The 11,350-nt window shown below is 46.9% G+C and overlaps 4 protein-coding genes across 4 annotated transcripts; 1 reads left to right on the plus strand and 3 right to left on the minus strand.

The window, feature by feature from the left end:
* Positions 1-215: 215 nt before the first annotated feature.
* PV06_11826 (uncharacterized protein) lies at positions 216-521 on the plus strand (the record flags this gene model as incomplete). Its single annotated transcript, XM_016413561.1, has 1 exon — positions 216-521. The coding sequence occupies one exon, from the start codon at positions 216-218 to the stop codon at positions 519-521; it is 306 nt and encodes a 101-aa protein (XP_016256058.1).
* Positions 522-1,131: 610 nt separating this feature from the next.
* Positions 1,132-1,720, minus strand: PV06_11827 (histone H3; the record flags this gene model as incomplete). Its single annotated transcript, XM_016413562.1, has 4 exons — positions 1,132-1,383; positions 1,433-1,494; positions 1,553-1,652; positions 1,700-1,720. 4 exons carry the CDS (start codon positions 1,718-1,720, stop codon positions 1,132-1,134), a joined length of 435 nt encoding a protein of 144 aa, XP_016256059.1.
* Positions 1,721-5,565: 3,845 nt separating this feature from the next.
* PV06_11828 (uncharacterized protein) lies at positions 5,566-6,390 on the minus strand (the record flags this gene model as incomplete). The annotated part of the gene is made up of 1 exon (XM_016413563.1): positions 5,566-6,390. The coding sequence occupies one exon, from the start codon at positions 6,388-6,390 to the stop codon at positions 5,566-5,568; it is 825 nt and encodes a 274-aa protein (XP_016256060.1).
* Positions 6,391-7,350: 960 nt separating this feature from the next.
* Positions 7,351-7,868, minus strand: PV06_11829 (uncharacterized protein; the record flags this gene model as incomplete). The annotated part of the gene is made up of 2 exons (XM_016413564.1): positions 7,351-7,729; positions 7,774-7,868. The coding sequence occupies 2 exons, from the start codon at positions 7,866-7,868 to the stop codon at positions 7,351-7,353; spliced, it is 474 nt and encodes a 157-aa protein (XP_016256061.1).
* Positions 7,869-11,350: the final 3,482 nt, after the last annotated feature.

Consider the following 11,350-nt stretch of genomic DNA (forward strand, 5'->3'; position numbering starts at 1 on the left):
TCAGGGTGACATCGGTCAAGAAATTGAAACAACAAATCCTGAGGTATGTATAAGAAGCTGGCATCATACCATTGTGTGCCTATCACTCTTCACTTGGAACTCTTCACTTGGAACTCTTCAAAGATCATTTGAGTTGCATACCGTGTGTCCGAAAGTGTCCTGCCAGTCGCGATTACACAATTTCACACCCAAGAGAACGAAACAACCAAAATAACATGAATTCCTCTCACAACACGAACGGTAGAAAGAGATGCTATTACCAACATTACTGGATCAAGGCGAGCTTTGCGAGGGTAGAGGAAACCAGGCGCCAGTTGCCTGGAATCGAAGAAATTGATCAGGACGTTGGGAAATGTTTGATAAGATACATCGGAGATAAAGAGGATCTAAAACGTTACTTTGGTCGAGATTCAGTGCAACAACGTGAAATCGAAGACGACGATGAGGAGGCTCTATACATGAAGCAGGTCACCCCATCACTTCAGTCAAAGCAGGGTGATCGGCAGGAAACCATGCAGTGAGCGCTTCCGAGTTGAATGCTAGATGGGAAAAGTGGATTGGCCTTGATTCACGCTTTCAAAGGTCGAGCGACCGATATCTCGCGCTTTTAAAAATTCGACACTTGGACCAAGTGCAACCCGAAAACAAGGACTAAGTCTTGCTCACAAGCAGAAGTTGCTATACTTGTCTATCAGGAAATCAAGCTTTTTCGGTCCAGAAGTGGAATGTACCTCGAATGTATTCTAAGCCACCTTTCTGAGTTCTGTTACGCTGCGCAGTGGGATGCTCAAATCAAACCTGATCCAAGACCTGAGGCATTTCGGCATACTATTGCCGATCTAACCAGACTTGCCACTGATGGTTTCCAGAGACCATGGATGCATAATGTGTCGTTCTCGAAATGTGAAATCCCGTCAAAGAATGACATTGTAGGCACCAACCAGTAAGACTCATTGGACAAAGAGCGATCAAGTTTCGTGCACTGCGCAGAAGTTAGCATATATTATGGTTGCTTGCATGATCGAATCATTTGCGGCCAGAACAGGAAATGCCATTGTTGCTGATATTTCAGGGTTGAAGAAGCTTTATTTGTCATACATCACTCGAGGATAAAGCTATCTGAGAACTACATTAAGGTACAGAAATCCTATTGTTGCGGAGCCGTCTGGCTAATTGCATATCCTTGGACTGTATGGTGACTCGCTTGGCATGAATGGTACACCAGTTCGTGTCTTCAAAAAGCGACACCAAATAATTTTCAGCAGCTTCCTGAAGGGCGCCCAGGGCTGATGATTGAAACCTGAGATCCGAGTTGAAACTCTGGGCGATTTCTCGGACAAGGCGTTGAAAAGGAAGTTTCCTAATCAGCAGATCGGTGGATTTCTGACCACGTATCAGTCAGACTCAACCGATGAAGGCACTCACGACTGACCTGATAACGTCGTATCTCTCGCAGAGCAACCGTTCCCGGTCTATACCGACGAGCTCTTTTCACTGTGCACGATTAGCATCACCGATGGAGGAACTCAGGACAGGAATAAAAACCTGCCACCTCCGGTTGTAGGAACAGTAGCACGCGCTTTCAATGACTTTCGTGCTGTTTTGGTGTGAAGGGCTTGACGGGGTTGTTTGCCACCTGTAGAGAGACGTGCCTAGAAAGTAAGTAACATAGCTTTATTCCTCAAGAGCATACACTTACAGTCTGCTTCGCGCGCGCCATATTTCAGTTGTAGAACCACTTAACGGATTGGAAAGAAAAGAAAGTGGCCATGTGGGACAGTGAAAGATTGATAGGATTTTATTATCTACCAGACACGCCTTAGTAGATTCCTGCAAGTGGTCCATTTTGACGCGTGCCTGCCGGCCTCACCATCTCATAGAAGTCGGGCCAGTTATTACTGTGAAGAGGCTGCACTCCTAGGATCCAAACAATTCGTTATCGATGCCATCGATACGCTATCACGCCAGCATTCTTCTGTCGGCCTCTTAGATAGGTGTCGGGAGCCGATACTACGGTGAGAGGTGCAGCTAAGATTGACCAGCCACCGACCTACCTTTCGGAGCCTCCTGTCTCCTGACTGCTGCCTGCGAAATGATTGGTGTTGGTCTTCTATCTCAGAATTCGACCTGCCACCCTCCAAATTCAAGGTCGCATCTGTTCCTGAAAGGGATGGCCAGGCTGAAATGATTGGATATCATTGTCTCTGGCCGTCTCACCGGTTTCGCAGGCTATTCTACGCGATGTCATAAAAGTGACTAATGACTTTAGTTTCGAGATGTCCATTGCGTAAAGGGGAAGACTACTCCACCCACCTTTATTTTCAGTCTGTCGAGGCTATCGAGACTGTACAGGGACTGCTGCATAGGTTGCTCCCTGGAAGGTTCCTCTGGTATGTTCCTGTGTTACTAGGAACGGCTGCTTCCAAAAGACAAAAACTGCTTCGACCTCCCTGACAAAAATGTATTGGTGGCATAGCTTCAATAAGTTCGCTTCCAACTATGTCGGCTTCCCGCCTTCCGTCCACCAAGAATACCGTCCTCGGACAGAGTCAGCTCTGCAAACTTTGCGGCAATGTCCATCAAAAATGGCAATGTCCAACCGATGCCAACTCTTTCCGTCCATGTTGTGGATCCTACAAAAACAGACCCCATATGTCAAAGCGAACCCCGGAAACGATAGTCGCATGCAACAAGGCGGATGAAGCTACATCTCGAACGGCAGGTCAAAAAGTTGGGTTAGACAAGAGCCCTAAGTTCGATATGAGACCTTGAACAAATGCCACGCTAGAGTGGGTAGAAGAGTCGATCCATGCAGGCGAAAGATTTGAGACACTGGATGTTTGTGTGGTGAGCCTTGGCTTCTTATACCGATCAAATGTTGGTGGATTCCTCGTTAACCAGGCTCTGCCAAGGGGATCATGGAACTGCAAACTGAGGAGGAGGAAGCAGATTATGATGCGCGGTTGCTCTACAAGGTTCTGGAACTCTCTTGCGAGTGAAGCTGTGCCTCGTGTTGAAGCTCTCTCACAATCTCTTTTTGTAGCTGCTCAACTTGAAAAGGATTGAGTCCTAGAGATGAATTGAATGACTGCACGATAGACACTGTATGCGAGGAGTTTCGGTTGATTGATTGATTGATTGATTTTCATACGCCCAGGCGGGCTGAGCCCAATGGGGACTAGCTACTTCTACACGCGAACGTCCCGATTCATGGTACTTCCTGCTGTTGGTCCTTCGGCGGCATACGACCCTCGCGGCTGCTGTGGTCCTCTTACGAGCTACACACTTCGCCCTCAAGCCAGTTCTTCTGTAGTGTTGCTGTTCTTTCGTCGGCATAGGAACTGTCGGGTGTCGGCTCGTTCAATTCTCAAATCGGGATCAGCTCCTTTGTTCAGGGTCGAGCTTCAGTCGACTCCACTCTTTCGGTGGCGCGACCACAGCTAGAAGAGAAAGGGAACACTTAGTGTGGTTGTAGCGGCGCGAAGAGAATTGAATTGACTAACTACAAGTGAAAGAGAGGCTGGCCGCTATATATACGTAAAAGTATGTAAGCAAATGTAGCGGTCGGGAACAAGTATCTCCGACCCCTCACGCTAGAATCACATTAGCTCCATGACACGTGATGTGCCGTTGCAGGAAGAATGTAAGTCACGTGAAGATTTCCCGGCGTGGTTGTAGCGGCGAGAAGAGAATCACCTAAACCACTGTAGCAGTCGGGAGTAATTAATTGGTCAATTGATCCCGAAACATGGCTGGCACGCATGATGCAGTGAAGCTATGCAAACATATCTATCTCAAGTTGTCTTCGAACATTGTAATCCTCCATGATGCGTTCGACCAAAGTTTCCTTCATGTAGAGCTCCGAAATGAATACGAATAATGTGAATATTCACGAATAAATACGAATATGAATAAGTCTTGGCGAATAAATGCGAATATGAATATGGGCTCTATTCATATTCGCAGTATTCGTGAATATTCACGAATATTCACATAAGTGGGCCACTCCAAAGAGTTGGGCCGCTCCCCATATTCCTGGATGGAAAACAACCCGTTTCAGGTGGGCTTGACCACCTAAATCTGCACCTCCCTTTCGCACCTCCTAACTGCATCAAATTAATGGAGATTAGATACTTAATAGATTGCAAAGTGGCTGCGGGACACGACATAAGCTTCTTTGGGTATATTCAAACATTGATCAGCTTGCAAGGAATCAAGATCAATGTCATCGCTGATGATCGGAACGGATTAACTGTCCGCCGAACCACAAGTGAATAATGTGAATACGAATATGAATAATGCCCATATTCGCATGAATAAATATTCACTTTATTCATATTCACATAGGCGAATATGAATACGGGTCATATTCGTATTCATTTATTCATTTCGGAGCCCTACCTTCATGGTATCTTCCGAAGAGAATGACGAAGCCCAAATTTTGGCCAAGATATCAATTTTGTGTTCATGAATCCATTCTTTGCCTTGCAAGAGTTCCTTTCTCGTGAACCATTCAGTCACGTAAGTAAGCAATTGTGCCTGGGGTTGGTGATCCAAGAAGTCCTTGTAGCATACACGGAGCAGAATCCAGTTGTGAGCTCTAGAACAGAATTGACAAAGTTCGTATGTTCTCTTTTGAGACGTCACTGCCCATATAAGACTTGGTGCGCATCGCCGGTGGACATTATGAAGGCAGGGAGTCCTTGCAAAAGTTTCTGAGGGTCTAATCTCCTTGGGACAAACGCCACACGGAGTCGACACCGAGGCCAAACACATCTAGGATCACCGTTAGAAGGAGAGTCTGGGCTGATGGCAATCATAATACCCTAACTAACTGCCTGGCGCCCTCAATTCGACCTGGTTTGGCAGTCAATGGATTCACATTGCCCCCATCTGCCACACCGTCCTCTTCCTGAATTGGTTCAAGCCTCGCAATCGACCTCTTCTTTTTTCTAGCCGCTGCTAACTTTGCCGTAGGAGACCTCGTAGACATGCTCACAGGAACGTTATTTGGAGTTAAAGACAAAAGAAGCTACGATATAGACTGTATGGAAACTGAGAATATGTGAGTGGGGCTCTACCCAGCCTCGTTTCAGTCCTCATATTCGCCTGGATCCAACCTCACGATTTCTCATTCTCGTTAACAGCAGGCTAATGAGAAAACGCGGTGCAAGTGAGGAAATTTGCACAAAATCTTCCACCCACCGGGTTGCATACGAGGAAAATCAACCCAACTGGACGCTTGTCATTTTTTTTTTAGGTTTTCGAATTTCGAATTCAGGAGCAACAATCTGAGTTTAGCACAGAAGCAAACCCACGAAAATCGTCAATTGATATCCAACTGTTCAGCATCATGGGCAAAAGGCTATATGGTTGTGCTATATGTGGTCAAGTAGATTACCCGGTTTTTCAGGAAGGCTGGCAACGAAGATTTCCAACCACGAAATTTACTCTGGATGTAGAGAAATACTGCATCTATGACACCTGCTAAGCAGGAACTATCTGGCCTTCATCTTTCCGACTTCAAAAGTGGCCGTGTAAAAGTGCTTCCCGCCGGGCCGAAGGTTATTTGCGCCTTCTTTGATACTTGATCGTCTTCTCGCAGTTCATGTCGAAACGATTGGTCCAAAGTCGAATCTGGCTCATTATCCGTTCAGTTGACTCCAGAAGGCGATCCCTACCGAAGAGTGTGTTAACGAACTCCATTGCTCCGTCCTTGCCCATCTTGCCTGCGCCGTGACGCTTTATACTCTTCAGCATAGGTCTTTCGCAAACTCTGATGAGATTTTTGAACTTGTTCCACAGCACATGACCTCCTTCAAGGAAGGACTCGACATCCTCAAGTCCTTTTAGTGTAGAGCTGCGACCGACACACTCTTCGGCTTTTTTCATCTTGCCCGCAAGTTTGATTAGAAGTAGCCACAACTCCCCCGCCATATCAGCCATTGGTGTAGAGGCACCGAAATGGACTACCGTCCAGTCATAGATCCACTTGCCTAGCGAGTTGGCGTCGAAGACACTTCCCAATAGAATAACAGGCAGCTCCATGGGATCCCAGTGCTTGAGGGAATACCCTGCGGGAATTCCGGCCCGGACAGCATCTGCTTCCGTGGCGGGCATTGTTGGTGAAGACTGCGGAGAGTGGGAAGTGCTGTATCGATATAATTGCTCATCGATAGTATCCTCGAGTTCATGACGAGGACCTGACATCGTACGAAAGTCAACCCTTCGATGTCCGTAGCCGTTCCTACGAGCTTCATCGTCGTCATCGTCGTCATCGTAGATATGGACATAATTCTTCGACCGAGGAGGTGAGGTGTATCCCAAGCCGTGAAATCCGTCGTTGCTATCTGGATCACCGGCTCCGTCCTTAGATTGATATGCAAACATCCTCTCTCTTTTCATACCACAAGTTTCAGGCGGAGGCGAGGACTCTACTCTGAATAGCCTTTCTTTGTCTTTAGCCAAGAAAGAGTTGTGAGTCGTCCGATATGGGCCCGTTGTCTCGTTCTCCTGTGAATGGCGGGCATGGCACGAGGTAAAGTAGAAAGTGCCATGCAATATCACGTTGGGACAGCAATTCATACTGGTCGAGTATGCTTGAACGGCGTTACAAGACAGCACAAAAGGCTAGCTGCTATTGTTGTCGAGCACTTTTGGTAGCACGTGGCAGGCCCAAGTGAATTTAAAAGAGATTTCGAAAGCTTGAAGGCAAGGCGAGGAGAAAAACAACTGGCTTATTCTCCCAGGGTCACTTTTGATCCCTCCCAACCTCTTCCATTTTTATACTCCTGGGTGCGCGGCCTAAACCACCAGCTTAGATATGTTGTGTTACATCCAAAACGCTAGCACGATCTGTTGATTCGATGCGAATGTAGGCAAATGAGTAGGGTCAAAGTATTCTGTCTGTGACACCGACGCCAGGACCTACAGGTCATCTCCTCTCCCATTGCTACCGGGTAACATAAACAGGGCCGAGTCTTGGAGTCCGAGAGCCAACTCTTTGAACTGCCTAGTTGGCATTTGAAACCATTGCAGTTGCCACGAGCGTGTACTGAGTGGCGACATTATGTTCTCACGCAGCCATCTCAGTCTTGTAACTAGCTGCGCATTATCGGCATCTGCCAGGAGGTATGGAGCAGCTACCAGAAAAAGGTAAGTGATTTTACATTAGCCGGTGTCACAATGCCATACCATTGTCTGTTATCTCGTTTTCGTGAACATCAATATGATCACAAGGCATAGACAGCATTTTATCCGGAGTTTGGATTTTGATTGCCATAGAGAGCTACGTGGAGACCCCTCCAAAAAGTATGTCACGACTAAAGAGGACATCTTTGCGAACCGCTTTCAGGACGACATCTTAAGCTCAGGCTTGTTGTATCGATTGTATCGTGGCGGAGGGCTGTCGTCAACGACCTTGGGCTGAAGAGGAATTTCGAACTTCGCACGGACGCATGTACGGCCTGCCCGGCGTAATTGCGCTTTGGGAGCTCGAGAACTTTCCACTTTGCTAGGGCTTCGAAACTCTCTGACCTGTTTCGCACCAGCCTCTACATCGCGTCGAAGGTTTTCCCTGATCTCTTCATATAATTGCCCTTTTGACTCAATTTCATCTTCGTGGTCCCGCCTGATTCCATGCTGGGTAAAAGGGTTCATATTATCATTGACCCATATCCGTCCCTGTACATATTCCCAAATCCGCAACAGATGTGGATTATCTGCTGATCTGCAGGATTAGATGATGCCATAGCCAATTTGTGAACAGCTAACCTGGCCATAAATGTGCCTCCTTCTTGTGTGATCACTTCATAGTCATGTTTGTGGTGCCCATTAGGTCGGGATAGGTTCTCGCTTGGTCGTGTCATGGTTGCCATTGAAGAAAGTTCGGCTGAGGACACAAGAGGAAAAGTCTGCAATATAGTCAGCAGCAGACTGCTCGATTGCACTGCAGAGCAAAAAGGTCTACCCACAGGATTATATGACTTCGTTCAAGGCTGTGTGGCTGGAATTTGACGACCAAGAAACCCTCCAAGACCGGATGCCAATCAAAATGCGACGTAGGAAAATCTCGAAGGTGGGATGTGACCGGAAAGGTTCGAAGAGGAGGAGACAGCTTTACGACTCTGGTTCCAGAGGGCAAGGAAGCGTCGCGCGTCTACAAAGCTGAAACCATCCCTGCATAACTCGGGAGATACCAGCCAGGAATGAAAGGCCAGGCTGATCATTGGATGGTACGGCTACGTTAGCGTGGGGGACTTTTGCAGTTCTTGCCGGACTTATTGGGTCTTAGATACTGTAGCCTCACGTTTGAGGAGGCTGGTTATCTTGAGGCCTGTGTGGAACTTCCGGGCGTTTACTGTACCACCCTGGTAGAAGCTGGTGTTGCTCCCCTCCTCTACATTTAGAAAAAGCTTGGACCATTTCTTCGGATTACATCGTGGAGCTCACATTTAAGAAACTGGACGTGAGTAGAGAATCGCGTAACTCTGATAGGAAATTGGTCGCCTCTTTTCGGGCTGTTAAAGATCAAAAACACTTGAGTTAGGTAGTCGCCTGTATTGTTGTGTTATCTTCTCGCCGTATACTACGCAGAAAAGTATACAGATAACCTGATATAAAAGTTCTCAACGACTCATTTTGCCAACTCCTAGGCAGCTCTCCTCTCCAAGATATACCGCATTATTCTAGCAATTTGATTCCAAAGCCTTAGACTAGCTAACTCTTTTTAGACGGAATGCAACCACTAGGCAATTTGACTGTCGAAGGTTCAATGTGTTCTATCGTCGAGTTTGTCCTCGATGAATGGGAGACTATTTTCTATGTAAAAAGGAGTGGAAATTCCTCCTTTGGTTGATCGCCGCATCAAAAGAGCGCCTGTGAAATAGGCCTAGGGAGTAAAATGAGCGTCTAAATGGGGTTGTAAAAGGAGCGACTTGAGCCTCATACTAGGTCTCGACTTGTACGTAACAATTGTTACAACCTGCACTTTGAATATGTTCCAACGCCGATCACATCATCCGTCATTTCGCCTCGTCCAGTGGACTTCTTTGCCTCATTCGGGTTGTATACTGTTTGTCAATGGTCAAGGTAGACCTTTGCGTCGAAGGGCTGCCGTGACACATCGTTGGAGGGGCGTATCGCAGTCAATCGTTTCGCCGTCTGCGAGAGGGAAAACTGAGCTTGACAAGATACTGGTGTTGCAGAGAGAGAGAGAGCGGGTCTGTGCCCGAGTTTTCGAAAAACTTTTGTCGTTCTTTGCCCCGAGATTGTCATCGCGATCAAGCTGGACGACTTGCCAGCTGCAAAAAGGCTTCAATCGGCTCAAATGTTTGATGAGCGGTGTCATCGTCCACTTGCAAAAGGATCGGAAGAGTTCACTGACTTTGAAGTTAGATCATCACATCTCAAACTTGTCTCCTAATCCCCACCTCAAGCTAAACAACAACTCCATCAAGCGATCTGGTGTGCTTCTAAGAAGAGGATGGGCAGAGGGATTGGGTTGATGTCGAGAGCGGCTGAAGACAACACTCTCATATAAGGGAAAGACACGAGTCACAACGAGTGGCCTTATGACTACTCTCATGTGTCAGTGAGTCGGGGATGAACCTATCCATGCACATAGTTGAAGTGATTGAATTGCAGCGGGAAGAAGCTATGAGACAACAGTGGTGTCTGAGACTCGCATTCATTTGTTCGCGTCGCTACCGAGGGTGCGACACGGAGTGAACCATGCTTCATCTGGCATACTTTAAAGCCGTGTTATAGGCATACACGGCCATCTAAACGTCCGCAATGTAATTAGGTTTTCTATGGTCAAAATCTGGCTCCTGTGTTCCTCTGGTTCCACGAGGTCTCGCGCTTCCGGTTTGGGGTATTCATTCCTCAAGATTATCGCACTGCATAGGAGTTGTTATTGGCACATCATTTCTACTGATGTCAAATTGGAGGCAGTTCAGCGATCGTGGAAACGGTCACGCGATCTGAATGAATCGATGAGCTGAAACAAAGAGAGCAGCGCAGCTCCCTATTCCGGTGTCAAGCAAGTGACATCTTGCACATCGTTATGAGCTTGGGTATACGTACTTTGCCCCTTTTAAGAGACGTGGGATTGCTTAGATAGAAATATTCAATATGTACTTTTCTAGTTGAGTTGGACACATCGTTCTGTTACTTGTATCTCGTAAAGTCGTGGTCTATTGTATTCCACAATCACCACCTCGTGGTGGGGACTTCCAGCCCATATCTTCTGATAAGATGTTTGAAGGGTTTTCATCGATGAACAACTGATAATCATCATTGAGCCCAGCTTCGTTTACTGGAGACATCTGCCTACCAGCAATACAGTCAAATTGGGCTTCCCCTTTGTGGCACTGATCCATTTCGAGTGATGCTTCCGGAAAGCTTGGCAAAACAATCGGTGGACAAGAACTTGTTCCGTACCGTGGAGAGTCAAGACTCTCGCCGTTTTTCCCTTGCGGATAATGGACCCTCTGAACTGGGCCTGCCATGCCTAGGTCAATCGATAGAAAGGAGAGAGATCGGCTCCTGTCACTTGGACAAGAGGAGGAAGAGTCGTGACGAACGTCTTCTGAGCCCGCAACCAATTCATGCTTGAGAAGATTAGATATCTGATTTTGCGGCGTGACAAGACAGCGGCTAGCGTGAAAGTAACTCGGACTGCGACCGCGAACAGTCACTGGATGAGACTCCTTTGTCGCGATGGTGACCCAACCCTCTCGATCCCTTGAAAGATTGGCAGAGACCTTAACCACAAGAGAAAACCGTTCCGGTTCTCTCAATCGTCCTTTAAATGATGCATTCTGGAAGTGAACTCTCTCGAAGGTGCAATTAATTGATGTTGAGGCAGTGCGTGAGTTCTCACAATAATCGTGAAGAGTGAAAACCTTTTGGCGAGGTACAATACTCCTGTTCTTGTGGCGAGTTGTAGTCGGATATTGCAGTAACGAAGCGCTATCGCCCCCTTTCTCTGTTTTGGCAAAAATAGACAATCCAAACTGGTGAATCGTGCCCTTGGAAGTAAAGAGGGAGCCTTCAGTGTCAATGAGTTCCCAACAGAAAGAGCAACAAATAGTGATATGATTCTGCTTGTAGCAAATCCACATATTCTTCTCATTGATAAAGCTCTTGCTTGTGACGGCGGTGAGTTCTGAGACAGACTGTTGATGTTTTCCATTTAGTATTGGAAGTAGTGCGGATGTGGGATAGAATGGCAATGCTTCGAAAGTGTGCGCCATTGTTGTCATCGTCCACGGGATCGGAAGTAAGCTGAGAGCGTAAACGAGATACTTTGAAATGGAACGACTATTTTGAGTCCGAAAAATCAAGA

This window comes from Exophiala oligosperma (genome assembly GCF_000835515.1).
Source record: "Exophiala oligosperma strain CBS 72588 unplaced genomic scaffold supercont1.71, whole genome shotgun sequence".
NCBI lineage: Eukaryota > Fungi > Ascomycota > Eurotiomycetes > Chaetothyriales > Herpotrichiellaceae > Exophiala > Exophiala oligosperma.